Here is a 22,354-nt window from a genome sequence, read left to right as displayed (position 1 = left end):
GTCAAATCCAAGGTGCTTAAAGCCCTAAATGGTCTTGAGACCGCCACACCACAGGGAACTCCTCTCCCTCTACAATCCCTCTTGGTGGCTGTGGTTGTCATTTCATAGGCTACTGGTGGTGCCAGGCCCACAGGTCATAAATTTGGCATCCACTATGGAGAGGACTTCTTCATTTGTAGTCTTATCCTGGTGGAATGCCCTTTCAGATGAGAGACCTCCCGATGGTCCACAGGGCCAGTAAGGTTGGGCTTTTCTGTCAGGCCTTTTTTGGCTAGGTGTATTTTTAAGACTTAATGCTGGATCCACCACTATCAGTTGTAAATTGTTTGCTTTTTTATACTTCATATTTTATACTGTTTTAATTATATTTATTACCTCCACTTTTATCCTGCTTTGAAATGCTCTGAGCCCTACTTTGTGAGGGAGGAATGGTATATAAATTTAAATAATAAATAATGTCTGAACTGAGTGACTGATGTTATTTTTAACAAGCTTATTAACAGTTCTGGTTTTATGGAAGGGACTTTAGCAAAGAAAAGGCAGAAAATGTGAATGTACTTATACAATATTCTGAGCTCTGTTTGAGATGGAAAGAGCAATATCAGCCATTAGTATGTGTGTGGCGTAATTGATATGGCTGCATTCTGTAGACATATACAGCACACTGTAGAGTGCTCTTGTTTGGGTCTTTTTGCATGGACTGGAGTAGATTTATCCAGTTCTGCAAGCAACACGCAATCCTAAGACAACCCTCCAGAAGCCAGTGTACAGGAGCTCCCCATATTCTGCTCAGATAAGATTTTGCCTTTCTTTTCTCATTCAGTCCCATTGACAAGTGATTTGTGGCCTTATTTTTCCAGCCCCACTCAATATCTTCCGGGGCCTGGAATAAGAATCACTTCATAACCTGGAGAATCTCCACCAGATGGTATCTTGCAGACACAGCAGTGGCAGAGAAGTGAACTTGCTTTGATGCCATCACCACAACAGAGTAAACACAGAGTATATTTGTTTGCAACTATAATCAAACACAGGTATAAGAAATACCTTGGTAAGAAATTTCCTTCCCCTGTGTCTCTTTTAGTTTTATATATAGGTGGTATACAAAACCAGGGATCTATTTTAGCAGTCATTCGTAAATTGCTTTATTAAACAATTGCACTAAACCAATAGAAACAGTTTCTTGCCAGCCCTGTTTCTTCAAAAACCTGGAAAAGCCATGAAAATGAAGTCACATATTTAAAGCCGTGAATTGGTTTCAGCCAGCTTCTTCCTCTCCCCTAATTTCATCTAGTTCCCCTTATTATAGCCTCCCTCCAAGATTGCTTTTGTACTTACAAGTCCAATGATCCTTTGCATGGTATTTTTTGATGGACAGAAGAGATTCTTCATCCCTTTTTCTACTGCTGGGTAGATCCAACCCTGTGCTTGCCTGATGTATTACTCTAACCTACATTTCTGTTTAACCTCTTCTGAACTCCATCCTCATTTAGTCTCCATTAGCTAGAAGCATTAATATAATAATTAGTTGTTTCCTTTAATTGACGTAATTGAAAATCTTTACTAGCACACTTAATTTCACTTCCCGTAAACAGCTCATTATGCAAGAGCTTTCCCATTGATAGGCCAGACATCTGTATATAGTCCTGTTATTTTGCCATTTGTCTCACTAGCTTTTCGAATATCATTAAGCATACTTCCAGATTAGTTATCTCTGCTGCAGCCCAGCATCTTTAAATAACAGAGTGATTTTAATAAAACATTCCCCCATGCTGTCCGCCTCCAAAACAAAGTTTTATTCCCCCCCCCCTTCGGTTTTAAGCTTTTTACAGCAGTTAATCCAAGCTGTCTGCATTCTATACTAAAAAAGAAATGGGGCTTGTTACCCAGGCCATCCAGATTCTTCTCTGAGAAAAGCTGAAAGGTTGGAGGAATTACACTGGGCGCTTAATTCCCTTCAGATCCACATTTATGAAAATCTTATTCTGCTGCCTCTTGGACTTGAGGTCTCAGCAATAATTGTGTGTACAACTTCAAGCACAACCATAATGGCTAAACTGCTAAACCCCCTAGGAGAACTTTGAGATAAAGAGTCATCCTGGTTGTACTCTTTTTGGCAGATTGCATCCACAGTTTAATCCTTTTTAGGGCATTGCCATTCACACCTTAGTATACAGTGTCCCCAGCCACCTACCATTAATGGTTTTCTTCCTGTAAAAAAAAAAAAAGTAACTGGGCTATGAAGCAGACCCTCAAAACTGCTGAATTTTTTTTTTTACTTGGGATTCCTTTTAACCCCAGCCAGTGAGGTAAAAGAAAAAAGTCTTGGTAGTTTTTTGGGGAGTGCGGGGAAATAATTGATCCATGTAAGCATTGAACTGGGTTTCATTGGAGAACATTTATCTTACTACAGACATATATATGATTTGGGTAGAAAAGTAATCTTTCAGATCCCAAAAAAATGTTAGCAATTAAGGATAAGCTGTCTGAAAAAGGCCTTGGGTGTTTGAAATGTACTTTCTTCTGACACTGCAAACATAAGTGTGTTTTGGTGGCATTTTACTGCTTCCAAGATGTATTGGAATCTGTCTTGGGGTAATGATTGTACCCCCAATACAATTGTACGAGTTCTTCTGTATGACGCACGAATTAAAAGTATTAAATGTACAAGTTGATTTACTAATCCTGGCAGACCCACAATATGAGTTTGAGAATTATGTTTGATACTCATACAACAGAAGTACACAAATATTCTGTTCTTGGTAACATTCATTTTAAAGAAATTGTTGGGCCTTTTTGAGAAAGTTGACTGGATTGACACTGATTTATATGCATTCCATTTTTAATTGAAGAACTGATATGTTTGTAGAATTGCTCTGCCCTTCCCTACTAGTGCCTGGAATTATGGAGGAAGCTGCCTCATAGAAAGAGAGAAAGAATTGTGTCCCAGCCTGCTTGGAGTAGATACTTTTTAATATATATGTAAGTGCAGAGTTATTGTCATTTGTACTGCACTTCTGCCTGCTGTGTGAATGACTCTGTTGATGTCAAGTAATTGTAAAATTTATTGGGTTTCTCTTCAGGGACTTTTCATAAGAACATAAGAGAAGCCATGTTGGATCAGGCCAATGACCCATCCAGTCCAACACTCTGTGTCACACAGTGGCCCAAAAATTTATTTGTTTATTTATTTATTTATATATACATACACACACACACACACACACTGTGGCTAATAGCCACTGATGGACCTCTGCCCCATATTTTTATCTAAACCCCTCTTGAAGGTGGCCATGCTTGTGGCCACCACCACCTCCTGTGGCAGTGAATTCCACATGTTAATCACCCTTTGGGTGAAGAAGTACTTCCTTTTATCCGTTTTAACCTGTCTGCTCAGCAATTTCATCGAATGCCCACAAGTTCTTGTATTGTGAGAAAGGGAGAAAAGTACCTCTTTCTCTACTTTCTCCATCCCATGCATTATCTTGTAAACCTCTATCATGTCACCCCACAGTCGACGTTTCTCCAAGCTAAAGAGCCCCAAGCGTTTCAACCTTTCTTCCTAGGGAAAGTGTTCCAACCCTTTAATCATTCTAGTTGCCCTTTACTGGACTTTCTCCAATGCTATAATATCCTTTTTGAGGTGCGGCGACCAGAACTGCACACAGTACTCCAAATGAGACCGCACCATCGATTTATACAGGGGCATTATGATACTGGCTGATTTGTTTTCAATTCCCTTCCTAATAATTCCCAGCATGGCATTGGCCTTTTTTATTGCAAACGCACACTGTCTTGACATTTTCAGTGAGTTATCTACCACGACCCCAAGATCTATCTCTTGGTCAGTCTCTGCCAGTTCACACCCCATCAACTTGTATTTGTAGCTGGGATTCTTGGCCCCAATGTGCATTACTTTGCACTTGGCCACACTGAACTGCATCTGCCACATTGACGCCCACTCATTGACATTGTAAGCTACGATGAGTCTGAATTAAATAGTGGGTTAAAAGCACCAAAATAAATATAATTAAACATAATAAAATAAATATAATTAAAATAAATATAATTAAACACCCAAAGGGGTGATTAACATGTGGAATTCACTGCCACAGGAGGTGGTGGCGGCCACAAGTATAGCCACCTTCAAGAGGGGTTTAGATAAAAATATGGAGCACAGGTCCATCAGTGGCTATTAGCCACAGTGTGTGTGTATATATAAATTTTTTTGCCACTGTGTGACACAGAATGTTGGGCTGGGTGGGCCGTTGGCCTGATCCAACATGGCTTATATAATAATAAAAAATAATAAAATTTTATTTATACCCTGCCCTCCCCACCAAGGCTTCTTTTATGTTCTTATACAGATACTTGGAGAAATCTGGCTTCTTGGTGAGATACAATTCCTGTTCAGAGGAATGTTACAGCTTTGTGCACTGTGAGTGTGGACACACTTGGGAATAAATACTTAAAAGCTGAATGTGTTAAACTCTTTTGGCAAAACTGAGTCCTTGGCACCTTAAAGACGAACACATTTATTGGGCATGCACCATGAATGCACTTGGAGGGATATCTCTGTATTGCTCCCTCTTGGAACAGAAGCCATGCTGGAGGGATGCAAACATTGGCACTTGTCACCTTCTGACATTCCCAGAAATCTTGCAGTACATGTTAGTGTTCCAGAAATGATTAAATACTTCTCTTATCTTGCTTCTAAGACAATTCATGACAGCATGGAGATTTGCACCTTATGCAGTCTGTCTAGGAATTCCCATGATTGCATGTGGCACAATTGAATCTTCAAGTGGGCACTCTGCTATTAGTGCATGCCATGAAGAAGATGGGGGAATGTTGTATTATGACTTGGCCACTGTGTAGTAAGGGGATTCTCTTCTGTGGGAAGGCAAGGGAGTTCTCTTATTAACACAGGTAAGAGATGTATTTGTCATTGAAGACTTGAGTCACCAATATGATGCATACTGGTGTAGCCATTTCTTCAGATGACTCTGTTGCCTAGCCAAATTACATTGGGAGTGGTAGTCAGTCACTCAGTTGTGTGATTTATTTTATTACAACATTTCTCCCCTATCTTCCTTATTATCCATGGTGACTGAAGGTGGTTGGCAAGCCAGTATACTGGAACAAAACATTTAAAGCAGAACACTTCCAAACAAGCACTGCAGCAGTTAAATATGCCAGACGCCCACCACAAGATCTTCCTTCCATTCTAGCTGAGTTAAACAACACAGCCTTGCAGAGTTTGCAGAACTGGTCAAGTATACAAACCCTCCAATTCCTCTGGGAGGCCATTAAAAAATATGCTTAGCCTGGGCAGTAGCTGATTCAATGAACAGTGCTGTTAGGAAGAAGTTGTTAATGGATCTGAAGTGGCTGGATCATATATGCATCATGGTTAGCGCTATGGTAGCTGGAGGGAAACTCAGTGCTTCCATTTATTGTTTTCATGCTTGTTTTTTGTAGGGTAATTGAAAAGCATAGCTATGTGTGCTGGTACAAACCAAGTGTTCTTTTTTGTCCATCCAGATGCGCTGAGAAGTGCACAGGTTGAACAGTAGAGAATGAGCCGTCCACTGATGCTTGCCCGGTCTTCTGGTTATCAAATGTATACTACTCTCAAGTGTTGGCCTATCATATTTAGCAAATTTTGGCTAATGGGTCTTTCAGTGGCATATGTCCTGTGAATTTTTTTTGATGCTTTTAAAAAATTGTCCAAGCTAAAGTACTGTCACTTCTTGCAATGCTGCATTCCATGGCTATATACTGAATCAAGTAGTACCTTTTTTTGCCAGCCATGAACCACTGTCAGTGTCTTTGAGTGAGCCAAATTCTAGCATAACAGTAGAACTTGGGGTTGTTGAAAGGTAGCTGGTTCATAATTCTTCATGCTCTGTGTTTCATGGACCTTTATCATGTGTGAGTCCCTTCCCAGATTTTTTTTAACTGTTAAAGGGAAAAGGCTCTACTTCTGTCATTTGTAGTTGCACTTTTCTGCACCCTATAGGTGTAATTTAGTTTGATGCAGCAAAGAATTTCATTTGAGGTAACAAATGAAAATTCTTCCAGATAATGCTATAGTAAGTCATTAATTTCACTTCTCAGTTGTAGTTTTGTCACTGATCTGATTTTTTGCACCAGCACAGAGGGTAGCTATATCAGAGCTACATAATTGTGCATAATTGAGCCAGTTTGGTGTAGTGGTTAAGTGCGTGGACTCTTATCTGGGAGAACCAGTTTAATTCCCCACTCCTCCACTTGCAGCTGCTGGAATGGCCTTGGGTCAGCCACAGCTATCGCAGGAGTTGTCCTTGAAAGGGCAGCTGCTGTGAGAGCCCTCTCAGCCCCACCCACCTCGCAGGGTATCTGTTGTGGGGGGAGAAGATATAGGTGATTGTAAGCTGCTCTAAGTCTCTAATTCAGAGAGAAGGGTGGGGTATAAATCTGCAGTCTTCTTCTTCATGTGTGTAAAGTGCCATCATGTTGCAGCTTACTTATGGTGACCCCCTATAAGGTTTTCAAGTGATTAAGCAGAGGTGGCTTGTCATTGCCTGTCTCTGCAAAGACTTCACATGTAGGTTGCCAGACTGTGGCAACATTATGGCAGTGCAGCTCATAAGTGTGCCAGTGATGCCAAACTTAAGGTGTTTCTGCAAAGAGCACAAACATTTAAGACAAGTTTCTTAAAATGCTGTCACTTCTTCAAACACATTTTGAAATCATTTGCCTTATTATTATCATATTGGTTCAGTCCATCACTCTAGACAAGCATCAGATTTGAGTCAATATGTGTTTTACCCCATGCTTGAAAATGAGAGGTGTATCTGTTTGCACAGTGAGGAGATCCTTCTCCAATTTCATTCACTGACATTTAAATAAAATTCATTTTCTGTAGCCTGATGGTTTTTTGCTTGCACTGAAGTCTGTAATTGGCACCAATTTTGTCATTTAGCTTTAGGAATTGACAAATTATTATCTGTTTGATCTTATATTGCTCTAGTATTTTAAATGAGTGATCTTGCAGAATCCCTACTTATAGGAAGGATCACCCTTGGAAAAGAGTGTGCTCATTATGCAATTGTTGGCAGGGTTGGAAGAAACTGCACTTCACATCCAGAAACAGAAAGAGAATGGAAATGACTGAATGCTGAAATGCTTGGCAAAACGATAGAGCTTTTGTAAGAAATGGTAATGCATATGTGCCAGTGACATTAGTGTCTGATGCTATCTAAGCACAGGTTAAACATGCAGCAAAAAAACTGAATGACATGTAGAAGTAATGAAATGCTAGTTGCGTCTATAGAATTACAAAAAAAAAGTATAAGATTTTCTTTCCTTGCCGTTTTCACCTCCTTTCATTCTGTTTGTTAATGAAACCTGTCCAGTACCTTCGTAGTTTCATTGTGCTGGTGGACACTTGTTATATTCTGGTAGAACGGTGCTGAAGACCATTTCATACATTACTCTGAGCTAAACCCTGATTGCCCAACAAAGAATAGCAACCAGTTATAGCTGTGTCTCAGGTGTACTGGTGTGTTACAGTGCAAATGTATTTGATTGCATTCACACATCACATTTTAAAGCATGCATTTGTAACTTTTAAAGAAGTGCAACATATGAAATGGCCCTGATTTTATTATTACAGTATTTAGAAAATTATATGCCACATCTCCAGAGATTTGCTTAAAGCGGCACACAAGTAAAGCAGTGCCATAAAAGCAGCCAGGAGCATAAAACAGAAAGTGAATGCTGAGCAGCCTAAAAAAAATTTCTATATAATGGGTCTTCTCAGTCTATAAGCAGGTCATAAAACTTAAAAATATAAAAATCCTTAGTAAAAGCCTGGGTGTAAAGAAGTGCTTTTCCTAGTGCCTAAAAATAGTAAGGTATGTACTATACAAGCCTCAAGGTGGTGAATTCCGAGGAGGAAGTACCATCCCTGAAATGTCATGTTGCTTGACGCCGTTCCCCTCACCTCTGCAGGGGCCCACAGAACAGGTCTTTGAAGGTATATGTTAAACACTGAGCTAAACAGTATGGAAGAAGGAGCTCCTTGTGCCTCAGCACTTGCAGTTCATCCTAATGGCGTCTGCTTTGCATGCTGGGCTCTAGGGCTCAGCAGCAGCACCAGCAGCAGCAGTTCTCACTGCATCAGCATCCTCGAGACTCTCAGCTGCATGAGGAGCCCTGCTGGCACGCTAGATAACTTGGCTGCTGCCCAAACAGCCACACAGGGCCAGATTGCTCCCACCAGGCGGTGGGGGGCGTCCCAAGCCCTGGAGCACAGAGTTGAGCACTTGTGCAAAAGTGCTTCTCCCCCAGTCCTCTCCTCCCTCCATCCTGGAGGGTAGAGCTAAACTCTCCAGTTGTCGCCTCCTTCCAAGCTCCCTCACTGAAACTAACCCAGAGAGGGTCATCACTGGGGCTCTTAAGTGCTCTGCACAAGGGATTTCCACACTTGGGATTCTGCTGCAGAGATTCCCCCTCCCCAGGAGGGGTAGTGCACTTGAGCATCCCCAAGGTGAGGCGGACGGACGAGACAGTTGAATGAGTGGCATAACTAGGCACGCTCTGCTACCTCAGGTGAAGCCCTGTGCTGCAGCTGAGTGGGAGTCGAGACCTTTCCCTCCAGGTGAGGTGGCTTTGCCCCACTGCGGGTCAGGGAAGGCCCTTTGCTAATTCATAAAATGTTTTTTTATAACTATTTGGTCTGACAAGCAACTACCTGGATTCTAGTTTGAATGCTTTATGAAGCTCACTGCTTTTGGGTTTTTTGGCTGTTTGTATTTTGCAGATACATTAGTAAGCTCACTGATATTTGTGTATTTTGCGTGTTTGACTTTCTCTTCATGGATGGGCACAAGCAAGTAAATTGCTGAATAAGAAAATAACTATTAATACTGGAAGTGAGCCAAATCATCTCCAGTTTCTAGTTTCAGCCCCAAAATAGTGGTTTGGTGGGATGTAAATATGTCCCAACACACTTTGGGTTGGATCCAATTAAACCATTTCATTATACACAGAATCTTTTTCCAGAGCAAAAGTTCTTGGATTGAAGAAAGGTTTCTTACACTGGAGGAAGGCTGTGCTATTAGCAGATCAGATTAATATGATACAATCCTTCAACCACACAGATTTCTTTTCCATCTTATTTGCTGCTGTAGGTATCTTGGGCTTCTGCATTCGTGCCATTTTTTCCATCTAGCTGGGTTTTTTTTCTCTATAGCCACATGGGTCCTCTCAGCTAATCAAGTTTCATGTAGTGAATGGGATGATGCCATGACACAGATCTGGCTATATGATGATGTCACAGAGAGCAAAGGACAAATGAGGAATGGAAATGCTTCTTGAATCATCATGTGGGTGGCCCCATCACCCATCATACAGTAAAACCAGGGCTTTTTTTTTTAGCAGGAATGCACAGGAAAGCAGTTCCGGCTGGCTTGGTATCAGGGAGCGTGGCTTAATTTGCAAATGAGTTCTTGCTGGGCCTTTTCTACCCAAAAAAGCCCTGGTTGTGACCAAAGCATGGATCAACATGGTCAGAATTACATTTTCAAAGAGTGGCAATAGCTGGCATATAAGCCTAAGGTGCTACATGCCTCCAACAATAGACCAGAGTACAGCAGTAAACCCAAAAACTGCAAATCTGTTCTTACAGAGAGGTTACAGCTTCCTCTGGGACAGATTGGCTCTTTGAACACCTTTGTTACTACACAACAGTGTGTCAGACTTGCTTGTATTGAACTTCTGTTTATTGACTCTCAGTTGTCCCAATACCTTCTTCAGGTACCCCTACAGGTATTTTATAGACACACCTGTCAGTTGATAAGACAAAATAGATATGTAATTTGACTCTTGGTGGCACTTCATTCCAAATCCGCAAATAATCTCTCCCAGCATTTCCATGTAGATTTTAAACAGCTTGGATGATGAGATGGACTCCTGCAGGACCCCACAGCATAAATACTATCAAGCTGTAGCAACAGTCCCCCAGCGCTACCTTCTGGAGCTGGCCATCCATATAAAAGCAGATCCACTGAAACACCGCGCAATGCCCTCCCCTCCTTCATTCATCCAGTCTCTTTAGAAAGATACCATGGTTGATGGTTTTGAAACTTTAGTCAGGGCAATATTTTTTTTCTCTCTAAATCTGTATTTAAATGGGTATCAATAGTCAGTCACCTCCAAGACTGCCTGAAAGGCACAACCACTGACCCAGTTCAGCACCTTGCCAGAGAATGGCCATGTGGTGATATTTATTTAGGCCATTTGAGTCGACCCGCCTTTTTTAGGAGTGGTCTCACAACTGCCTCACTTAAAGTGCGCATGAAGCTGCCATATATTGAACCAGACCATTGGGCCATCAAAATCAATACTATCTATTCAGATTGACAGTGGTTCTCCAGGGTCTCAGGTTGAGGTCTCCTCATCACCTATAACCTCATCATTATTGGAGATGCTGGGGACTGAACCTGGAACCTTTTGCATTCCAAGCAGATGCGCTACCACTAAGCCATGGTCCCTCTCCAACTACATCCTCCTTCAGAGATACATTTATTATGTCTCAGCCTAGCCTAGTACTACCAACCACAAAGGCCAAGGGTAGAGCCTAGACATGGTTGGCCATATGCTGCTAACTAGGACCAGGGTATGCTTCAGCAGCACCCTGAGATGCACTTACACCAAAATGTGCTTTTAGTTTCACACAGGCTGTTGTGAAAAAAAATATTAAGAACAGTGAGATTTATTTGGTTAAGTGCTTTAGTTATATTACAAAATTTACACCCTGCCTTTCTGCCCTCACAAGGGCCACCAAGACAGCTATCAAATTAAAAAGCATAATAAAGCCGCATCTTTAAAGAACATTAAAATCATAAGCACTAGGCATGTGCAAAAAAAGAGGTATTTTTCAGGTTCAGGTATATTGAACCCCCCAAAATATTGGTATTTACCAATATCCCCAAATCCCAATACCAATACGGTATTTTCAGGATTTTTTTGAAAGCACAATTTTTTTACTGTATAATGGAGAATTAATCCAGAGGTATTTGGGGCATGGAAGGGGGCTTTTTTAAGGTAGTGGCACCAAATGTGCAGCATAGCTGCTGGTGCCTGTCCTCAAAAAACACCCAAACTTCAAAATGATTGGAAGGGTAAGCCCCACAAACAATGGGCACATCCACAAACCAATTGCCCTTTCATCACACCCTCTCCAGCCTAGAAATAGCAGCTCTCCAGCAGCCCTGGCCCCACTCAATGCACAGCAGCCAAGAAGGTCAGAGCGCCTGCTCCGGCTGCAACGCCACTGAGGATGTTCTCCGCAGCTGAGAACGAAACATCTGGAAGGAAAACTTTCTCCAGTAGAACACTGCACTTGAGCCCAAAAGATTCTACAAACCCTAATGATGTTACCAGCCGTGAAAACCTGAAATCTTTGATAAGATATTGTTTGGATATTTTTAAAGCTCAGATTTAGCGAAGCACACCCCCCTAAAAAGCACATCATTAAAAGTAGAACTGAAATACACAAAAACATTAAAACTACAATGAAAACACTGGGCAGGAAAGAGGGCTCACTGAAGGAATGGCTGATGAAACAAAAAAAAGTCTCCACCCGCTGAAAGAAGATGGCTACAGATGGGGACAGGCAAGTATCCCTGGGAAGAAGATTCCAGAGGTCTTGGTGCCATGATCAAGAAGGCCCTCTTCTGAGGTTGCTACCTTTCTAATTTCAGGAGGTGTGGGCACCTAAAGCTGTCCACGTGGTTGGATAGGTTCATAAGGGAGTAGGCAGTCCTTCAGCTATGGTGGTCCCAAACCAGGTAGGGCTTTAGAGGTGAAGGATCTTCACCTAAGACCATGGAGAGCTATTACCAGTTAAAGCAGACATTAACTTTGGTAAACCAATAGTTTGACTCAGAGTAAAGCAGCTTCCTTTGTTTGGGAAGAACTAGAGTATTTAAAAAAAAAAAACAACAACAACTCAAGCGAAGCTGTGCTAAACGTGGAGTCAGATGCACACAATCAGGCATGAGTTCACTACAAAGAGTTCTTTACAAAGAGCATTTCCGGTGAATAACTCTGAAATAGAAAATGACACCATGTGCCTGTGGATGTCTGCTGCTGAGTGTATTTACATACTCTTTGAAAAAAATGCTAGTACTCTTTACTAAAACAAATCCAAGTGAAAGCATTGTGTCGCTCCGTTTTCGTGCTATACTTGTTTGAAGAGTTCTTGCTTGTATTTTCAAACAGTGTCCTAGGCATTCATTTACTGATGATGAATGGAGGTACAAGGTTGCTGACAAATGTACAGGCTTAATGCACAGTGACAGCCACACAGAAAGCTCTTTTCATTTGTAGCTTTTTAGAGACATTTTTAAGTTGGTGAGGTTAGCCAATCAGCTTCTCCCTCTCCGCTGACATCACTAACTAGCCAGTTCCCTCCAGCTGCAGAGAGCTTCAGTTTCTTTTTTTTTTTTTTAACTAAAATGGAGGCTGGTTTCTTGCCTTAAGGAGTACACTGCTTTTCCTGCTGAAGCATAGATGTTGACATGTAATAAAACGGGCAGCAGGATGGTAGTGGACGCAGCCAATTCGAACGGGCCATTCCAGCCTGTGGCCCTTCTACATATTCGAGGTGAGTTATTTGTGTTCTGAATGAATTGTAGTCTTCTGTGGCTCTCTAATAAAAGGCTATTGTGATTCTCAAATAAGGAAAGCAGGAAGTCCTTTGTAGCAGAATCCATTTTTGTTCTGATGCAGATTTGTCAGAGTTCAGGGATGTAGATATTGGAGTTGCATGAAATCTTAAGTGTTAAGAATCCTGAAGGGTTTGCTTGCATCGTTAAACAGGTTTTGCTGCTTTCTCCCCTAACGCTCCCATCCCCCCCCTTTTTTTTCAAGCTGTGCTGATGTCAAAGGATGTGAAGTCACTACCCCAGAAAGGTGTTTTGGGGTGGGGGAGGTGGAGAGGAAAGAGTGGCAAAGCACTTTTCCTTGCCGTTCTTTGGAGCATTAACAGTGCAATAAAGGATTTTGTGTATACAATGAGGGTTTCTTTGTAGTTGTTGCTTAGTTTATAATCAAACAGGAAAGTGAATGAAAGATTCTTTCCAACAATCCAAAGGAAGATAATCACTGTATATTTAGAAAGCATTTAAAGGAATGTGTTGGGGAAGGGGGAAGAATGCCACTAACATTCTGAATTCTAAAGAGTTTTATATTGCTGTCTCTTAATGTAGAGACAGGAATACGTGTTGCTGCCTAGGGGCTATAGAGAACTGCTTTTTAAATGTCTGGTAATGTCTACATTTTTAAAATTTCTTCCATTTTCTCTGTTTCAAACACTTGTAAGATTATTGGCAATTTCTTTGAGCAGTTCACATATTATAGAGAGCTGGTTATATATTTATCTGTGAGCATTTAATCCACGCACCTTCCTTACAAATATATTTTTAGAAGTATTCCCTTTTCTTCTCTGATTTTACTAATATCATGCTGTGATTATAGACAGACAAGCTGTATACTTGGTGCATGGAAAGAAGACTTGAAACAATTGGTTTTAAGTTTGCACTGTGGAGACACACTGAATAGAGTTTGATAAGGCATGAGCCTTTACACTCTGAATTAAAAATGTTAAGGAAAGCTACCTTTTCTGTATTCTGGTTTTTAGACTTTGATGCTATTATATTCTGGCAAATTTCTACAAAAAGAAATTTTGTAATTTATTCAAAATACATACTTTAAATGGCAACGCTTGCATGTTTCTTAGGGTACTTAATTGCGCAGAAAAACTTACGATTTACCTCTTTTTAACAAAGTTTCACCCAAGAGTTGAGGTTGGGCATATATATGCTCACTCTGTACTGTCCCCTCAAATGCTGAATTGTGTGTAAAGAACGCATGCTGAATTGTGTGTAGAGAATGCATACAAAATAAATAATTCCCCTTAGTTGTGTCATCAAAATATGCAGTTTCATTACTTGGCAAATGGTGGACAATTTTTTGCTTGGAAAAAAGAGTGTATGCTGAATGACTGAAATGTCCGGACTAGTAAATTTCTATGTAGTTTTTCTCCATGCTATATTTTTAAAAAATGTTACAGGTTATCCTGTCAGGTTAACCTGTCACATATATATTTCATTTAGTTTAGTGCTAAGGAAGATTAAAACAAAAACACATACAAGTACACCAGATGCCATTGTTGTACTGATGGTCATCCCAAATCAATCAATCAGAAGATTTGGTGTTGGCAGCCCTTTCCTCATCCATGCCAACATTGTTAGCTTTTGAATCAAGACTTCTTTCACTTTCTTGGTTCCATGAACTGGTGAGTGAAGCCACTCAAAATGTGCATTTAGCCAGCTGTTGAAATCTTCATGGGCTTGGTCTAAAGAAAAAAATGGCTATATATTTTGATTCCTGAGCAATGTTCCCTCTAAGCTGTAGAGTCTTGTGAGCAAAAATTCTACTCTGTGAGCTACTGACATTAAAGTTGTGAGCTACTGCATACATTAGTGTGCTCTGGAATCATCCTTCCTAAGCTAAGACAAAAATGATCAAGGCTAAAAATCTGTGAGCTAATTCATGCTAACTCAGCTTATAGGGAACACTGTTCCTGAGTATATTCAGCCACCTACAGGGCTGGTTCCTAAAATAAATGCATTTAAGAAAATAATGCAGTAATTGTGAGATTGGAAGTGTATCACCAGTCTGATTGGTCACCACCAAAAACAAGACTTTCCTTGTCATTTTTATAGTGCTATACTAGGCTTTGTACTGGGGAAAAATTTCCTCCCTGCAATCTTTCCATTGATAGACTGCCCTCTGTGTATTAGTGTGCATGTGTAGGATAACATAAAGAAAATATGGTGGGATTATGGCAAAAAGAAGTCGGCAGATGGGTCAGAAATGGCTAAGGCACATGCAAATACAATACCCCTCTTTCCTTCATGCTTAAGTACTTTTCTAGCAAAAAAAATTATTTATTTGAAATATATTTATGCTGCTTTTCAACCTGGTTAGGTTCCCAAAATGCCAATGAAGTATTGCAAGTGAAGGCATATTGTAAGGGGACCTGAGAATGCAGTGGATGTCTGCAGGCATTTTGTACTCCCTGTGGAATCCTAATCATTGAGACCAAAGCTGAGGCTAGAGTTCAAATCAGATTTTGGTTTCACTGAGAGATTGAACTTAAGTCCCAGCAATGTTGTTTCCCCCATAAGAGTGACTTACAACCACTCGCTCTCTTTCAAGGAAGTAAATATGAATATTTGGGGACGCCAATGGAGCAGGAGTTTCGCTGGCTTCTCATCCCAAGTGATTCTAGTTTCTGAGAACCAGGCCTGCTCCCTATCAGCACAGGTTTTCATGGGACAAATTGTAATCCCCCCCCCCCTTTATTTCTCTTCTCCTCTACAACCTCCCCCCACTAATATGTTATACAGAATGTTACTTGGTTTCTGCTTTCCCTCTTGCAGTTCTAAACACACACACACCCCAAACAGTACTTAAACTAACAAACTGGAACTTGCTGAATGCTGAGACGATAGTTGTCAAAGTACAGGACAGGACTCAGAAGTGGGTTAAGCTCTCTTGCCCGTATGCTGTGAAGCAAAGAGGAGGAACAGGATAAGCTAGCAGGGGAGGCTCAGTGACAAATTTGGATTTGTTGGCTTGGTACTTTTTTTTTTAACCCACCCTTTCCTCTGAGGAGCTCAAGGTGATGTACATTGTTCTCCCTTCCTCCGTTTTGAGAGATAGGATAGGATGAGATAATGACTGGTCCAAGTTCACCCTTATGAAGCTTCATAGTAGAGTAGGGATTTAAATCTTAGCCTGCTGGATCCTAGTCCATCACTGTAACCACTACAGCCATGTGCAGAATCACCAAGACATGCCTGTTGCTCAGTAATTTCATATATTAAGAAATACTAAACATGAACAATAAAATGTAAGCCTGTTCTTTGTTAACTGATATGAAATTCCAACTTTTTTTGTTGTGGAAGGGGGAAGTAGTGTAGAATTACTTTGCAAGTGGGTCCCAGAAGGTAGAGTAATTGCAAAAAGATGTGGGTCCCACTAAAAAAAATATTTCAGAGTTTGCTGTTCTGAGTCCAAGAACTACTACATTAATAGGCACTTAAGATGGCTAGGTTTATTTCTGCAGGAGTTGTGTGTGTGTGTATTAATTGAGCAGTCATAATAAGCAAACTGTGACCCAGGAGCTTTTCTTTAGGAAAATATATTATTAGGTTAGGAATCTATACATACTGTTTCAGTTATAAGATGGAATATATTTATAATTAGCTTATCTCAGTGAAACTCTATTTTTCCTTGTATCCTTAGATGGATATATTTATAGCTGACTTATCTCACTGAGCCTGTATTATCATGTGTAAACTTTTTTTTAATTTGTCTGCTGTAATCTTACAGTAAATATTATTTGAAGACACAGAAGGTCACTGAAGTACAAATTGAAGCACAATCCTAAATTGGATGTTTTGAAAGAGAATCTTGAAAGTACTGACAGGTTATTAGTTTTAAAAATCTTATGATTGAATAAGGGTGCTGTATAATGCAGTGTTATGGTTGTAAATTGAAAAATTCTTTCATGTTAAACTTTTAGCATGTACAGATGAGCTTGCTGACACACACTCTGATAATGAAAGTACAATAAGTTGCTGTGTGTGATACAACGCTAACTAGGCAATAAGGATGCCACATATACCTCCATAGATGACAGTAAATGAAAGGCAAAACTATGCAACTCAAACAGCATTCATGTGAACTAAGAAGTAAGAATACAATTTAGATATGGTGTTCTTTAGTGGTTAGAACCGTTGACTAGGCTAGACGTGGGGAGATACAGGTTCAAATTCCCACTCTGCTGGGAAGCTTACTGTATGACCTTCATCACAGAGTTGTCATGAGGATAAAATGAAGATGAGGAGAACTGCCTTGTGATAATAACTATATTAAAATCTGCTCATTGTAAAATGAGAGGTTATTTCAGTAGAAATAAGTCTCAAGAACTTCAATTTGTTAGATCTAAGGGCTTTTGTATTAGGTGTGTTTCATGCCTTTCTAACCAATTGAGGATGCATGGCCTAGAAGCAAGTGTCGATGGGAGAAAGTTCAACAAAAAACAGACCTCTTAATTTAGTACTCACAAATATAGAAATTGTAACTTGGGCTATGATTTGGCAGTACTGACATCTGCTTAAGGGATCAACCTGATTAAAGGCCAGGAAGTATCTTTCAGGTGGAACCTCACTCAGACTGGCAGTCATGCCCTCCTCATAGCCTTCTTCTCTACCCCTTATGGGTGCGCTTCCTGCTTCTGAAAGATCTATGGCAGTTCAGACTGGTAAAATCTTCAGGTGGAAGCCTATCTTGCCTCTAGAAGCTCTCATGGTGTCCAGAGGTGGACACAGAAGAGACTTCCACAGAGGTGGTAAGTAGATTGTCTTAAGCGGGGCACCAAAGGAATAACACTGAGCTGAATTGTCACCCCTGACCAAGGGGGGGAAGACACTGCACTGCTGAAGGAGTAGCTGAAGCTAGACTTGGGAACTTTTTGTCATGGTGTTAAATATTGATATTCAGGTAACATCTATAGGATAGTGTTAACTGTTAGTCAGATTTCAAGCAGAACTTTGACATGTCTTTTGAAAGTGTACCACATGAAATGGGAAGCCAACCAGTTTCAGTGAACTTCCTAAAGATCTTTTCGCCAGTATGCATATTCGCAGTTTATTGGCTGTGTTTGTATACTGCTCTCAGAATGGCATTTTAGCATCAAGTCAAGTTCATACCCATTGCCTCAATAATTGACAACAGAGTACTTAATTCACACATACCTCACCTTTCTCCCCAGCAGAGACCCAAAGTGACTTCCATAATTCTTCTCTCCTTTATTTTATCCTAACAACAAACTTGTTAAATGCCAACAAATATGTATTTTTTCAGGAGCCTTTTGGGTGCAGCCATAATGACAAACATTAGTATAAATTTTTAGAGGATACAAGGCATGTTGCATATATTTTGTTGTAATCTTTACAAACATCCCCATGAAGATTGGATAGTAGTTGTTGTTCCTACAGTTCAGAGGGTGAAGGGGGTGGGTTTATGAGAAAGTGGCTTCCTCTGTAAGTGCGTGGCAGAAGTGAGATTGGAACTAGAACATAATTCAGACACATTAATTTTAATTTTGTTTAAACCCCGATTTAGTGTGATTTCTGAATTCAAGGTGTTTTACAGTTCATGGATGGATTCTAAAATGGAATTCTAAACTATTACCTTGCTTGTTAATTGTAGTTTCTTGTGCTTTCTGAGTACAGAAATCCCAGTTTGTTCGCTTGGATTCTGAACTGTGGTTTCTTATGACATCCTGAATACAGTTTGGGGGCCTCTAAGGCATGGCGCAGAGTGGTAAAGCTGCAGTACTGCAGGCCAAGCTCTGCTCATGACCTGAGTTTGATCCCGGTGGAAGCTGGGTTCAGGTACCGACTTGAGGCTGACTCAGCCTTCCATCCCTCTGAGGTTGGTAAAATGAGTACCCAGCTTTCTGGGGGTAAAGTGTAAATGTCTGGGGAAGGCAACAGCAAACTAACCTGTAAAAAAGTTTGCCATGAAAATGTTGTGAAAGCAACGTCACCCCAGAGTTGGAAACAACTGGTGCTTACACCTTTAATCTTCCTGTACCTGGAGAGGGGAGCACAACTGACAGAAAGTCTTGCTGTTCCAGTTGCATTTGGCTGTCAGTGGTGCTTTCTAAGGACTCTCTGCCCCTTTATTCTCTCCATGCCCCTCCCATAGGGATGTCTCACAAAGTAGGATTGTGCTTCATACTTCAGCCTCCTGGGGGGGGATTTAAATGACATATTTTCTAAATTAAAATGGGAGGAGAACTGTAGAAGATTTACTTTGTTTAAAATGTGGCTTAGGAGATGTATTTTTGTATGTAGTGGAGTGACTAGACAGAAAGGAGAGGGGTGGCTGACTGACAGTTTGCAAGAGGGAGAAGTAAGCTATAAAAGATTTGGACTAGAAATTTCCAGGGATTTTCCAGGAAGGAAGAGAAGGCGTGAGTTAACCCTGCTCTCCTACCTGATTTGTCTAACATGTATTGTGGCTGACCAATAACAGGCAGACGGTATATGTAGCAGCAGCCTGGCAGTGCAAATGAACTTGGCACTGCATCCCAAGCATTTTTCATGGAAGCAGGAAAGGAAAAAAGTAGCTGACTAACCGAGGTTTACAGACTATGGTCTGTTATGTATGTCTGGCAGACTGGTGAGGGTTTGTACAGCAAACTCTGGTATAAACAAACCAATTTATCGTGATGTCTAGATGCAGCAGTCACTTTACTACTTAGCACATCCAAATAATTGTCGAGTGCATCCTTGTTTGACTCCCTTTTCTGTTTTATAATACATGATGCCTATGTATATGTGCAGTTTGCCCTCACTGTTGTCCCAGTTTTCTTTTTTGACCTTGTAGAGCTAGATGGGACTACTCTCTCTAGTCAGAACATATGTCCTCTTTTCGCCATATAGGTCCTGTAGCCCTGCCCAGAAGTAGTAAGTTGGGGTGTCTGGCCTGCTGTCAGTTAATGGTGGCGTTACAGAGGTGTATGTAATGGAATCCCAAAATTATACATGGAAATCACTGTAACAGGTTGTTACATTTGTTTCCCAGAACAGTATTAGCGACCTGTGATTCTTACTGAAATGGAACATCCCTACTGAACCCCGCCCCCTGAGTTTTCAAGTTCAGGTATTTACCAAGTTGGCAATGGCATTCTTCCAACTTATTGGATCCTTGCGAGGGAGGAGCACAGAGTGGTTCTAGCCAATCACCTTTGGCATTCTCTTCAGTGACTGTTGCCCAGAACCTCGAGATTCCATTTGAGATATGAGCTGTGCCTATAGTGTGGAAATTGAGTTCCATTTTTCAGCTGTATAACTGATCAAGAATTGTTTTGAAGCATCTTGTATACCTGGGAAGGATGTATTGGCTGTAGAAATTTCTGTGGGATGTCCTCTGTCTTCTCTTTGGACTTTAGGCGGTCTTTTGGACACTAATATGAAGGAGCACAGAGGAGTCTCTTGTTGGATTCATGTTTACCATTGAAGAATGTTTCCTGGATTGTGATATTTATTTCTTACTACTTGTATCTGAATTGTGACTACAAATTCTATTTCATTATCTGTATTTACTATGATTATGTTGCAGTAGACTGATGGCTACTGGTACTTGTGAATTTTTTGATGGTCTACCCTTGTGTTTTCCATCTTGTATTCAAATACTTGGGGTCCCTATGGTTTGGCAGAGCCTGGAACTGGCTATCCATTAAAAAAAATTGTGTCTGCAGTGCATGTGCTTGGAAACTCACGTCAGGGTCCAGTAAAAATGAGCCCCATTGTTGAATATACGTGAAATTCAGGGGATCTTGAGAGGAGAGGGAGGATTGTGTTCTGTGCAGATTTGGTGGTGTTATGATCTATGACTGCTGCCCCAGACCCTGGATTTGGTTGACCTTTGAAACGAACAGTGTTAGCAGGGGATGTACTACAAGGAATGACAGGAATGTCCATTAGGGGATATGCCTGAAGGTCCCTATGATATAATAGGAATCAGGTGCAAGAGCACCATTGAAATACATTACAGGATAGAAAAGTTGCAATGATAGTGTAGAAAGGATTTTGAGAAATCTGCTCTGGGCCTGTAATGACAGCCCCCAGAGTCAAGTGAAGATCCCTGGGACCAGATAAACTGCTCTAGGACTGGAATGACAGCCCTCAGGGTGGAATATTTGCCCCTGGGAGTTTGGGTTGCCCAATAGCAGGTGGACGTTAATGGAGAGAGCGCAAATTCCAGTCCCAGGGGCTGTCATTCCACTTTGGGGGCTGTCATTCCCATTGCAGTGCTGAAGAAAACTGGTGCTGTTCTCATTAGGGCCTGAATTGTCTGTCGTCTGGACAGCAGTTCAAAAGATACCTCTTGAAAACTGGAACAAGCATATCATGACCAGCCTTTCTGATGCGTACTTCTGCTTACTCTCACTCATAGCATGCTGGATGCTTTCAGATTTGCTGAATTTACTTTGGTTTAAAAGACCTAGCGTATCTCTCTGCTATGTAAATATGTTCAATGACTGTAAGCATCTCTGGACACTGCATACTGTGGTCAGGAAAATATCTGCAAGTTGGAAAGTTCGCTACAAAACCACACATCAGTTCAGTCCAGTGAAAATGCCCTACTAACCCTGCAAACATCCCACAAACTCATCCTTTCAGTGATGGTCCTTTTTTCCCATCAAAGGGAAGAGAGACGGGTCTTTAGAAGACATGATGTACAAATGGTGGGTGGAGCTGTCATTTGGTAAAACTGGTGGATATTTAATTTTCCTGTTGTTGTGACTGGCCAGCAATTTGGTCCTTTTCACAAATTGTGCTTGTTTTGTTTTGCCTTGGTCTCTCCCGCCCCCCCCCCCGGGGGGGGGGACACAGTTTGGTTTTTTTTGTAATGGGATTCGTTTGCTGAACAACAGTCTCCAAAGTCTCATCTTACCAGTGACTTCTGCTACTCTGTCCACTGTGACAGACAGCATTTGAGAACTGTTTGGGAACTGGGTCCCAAAGCCGCTGCCAGTCTGAGAAGACAATACTGACTTTGATGGACCAAGTGTCTGATTCAGTATAAGGCAGCTTCATATGTTCATATGTTTATGGGTCAAGAAATCCTTGGTACTTTGGACAGCCCAGTTACTTCTTTGCTGCTTTATGCAGTTTTATTTCGACTCGTTCTATTTTTGGTTTAGCTCCCACTCATCTCTGGACTATAGTCAACCAGAAAGAAAGTACTTTGGGATCATGTACAGATTTTGTTGCACAGAGTTTCTCTTTCACAGAATGATTTTGGTAAGAACTTATTGAAAGAGAGGCAGAACCAAAAATGGTATACAGATAGCAGGACCTGATGTCAAGTGCATCGAAGTCCGCTTCAGTAGGCTGGGATAATTTTCCCAAGTACTACATCCTGTACAAAAGGTCAATGCTACTGAGGGTTTCTTTCATAATATTCTGGTATTGCCTTAAGGAGAATACAAACTTTGTTCAATTCCACTGTTTCTCAATATTGGTTTGGTTCATCGGGGTCTAAATTTCGCTGTTCAGGCCACAAGACAACTATAATTTTGCCTTTGTGTTTATAGTGGGATTGTTCCAAATCAAAATTTTATGTTGTTGACCATAGTTTTAATTTGCCTATGTTTTGCCAGCCTTTACATTCTCTCGCTGTGGAACCTGTTGAAAGGCTTCTGTTTGCT

General features: G+C 40.9%; 1 protein-coding gene across 8 annotated transcripts in view; it reads left to right on the top strand.

The window, feature by feature from the left end:
- PPP2R5C (protein phosphatase 2 regulatory subunit B'gamma) overlaps positions 1 to 22,354 on the top strand; it is a 103,177-nt gene that overhangs the window by 22,991 nt on the left and 57,832 nt on the right. For 2 of the 8 annotated variants that reach the window (XM_060261153.1, XM_060261151.1), the window contains exon 1: positions 12,486 to 12,658. The exons of 5 other annotated variants lie outside the window; for them this stretch is intronic. In XM_060261153.1, the coding sequence (XP_060117136.1) occupies positions 12,565 to 12,658 (94 nt within the window). In that variant the 5' untranslated portion in view covers positions 12,486 to 12,564. Of the gene's footprint in view, positions 1 to 12,485; positions 12,659 to 22,354 lie in introns of those variants that run through there. One more of the 8 variants, XM_060261152.1, reaches the window with a different exon arrangement.

Source organism: Heteronotia binoei, chromosome 21, assembly GCF_032191835.1.
Source record: "Heteronotia binoei isolate CCM8104 ecotype False Entrance Well chromosome 21, APGP_CSIRO_Hbin_v1, whole genome shotgun sequence".
NCBI classification, from domain to species: Eukaryota; Metazoa; Chordata; class Lepidosauria; order Squamata; family Gekkonidae; genus Heteronotia; species Heteronotia binoei.
The sequence above is the reverse complement of the archived record's forward strand: the minus strand, read 5'-3'. Positions and strand labels throughout refer to the sequence as shown.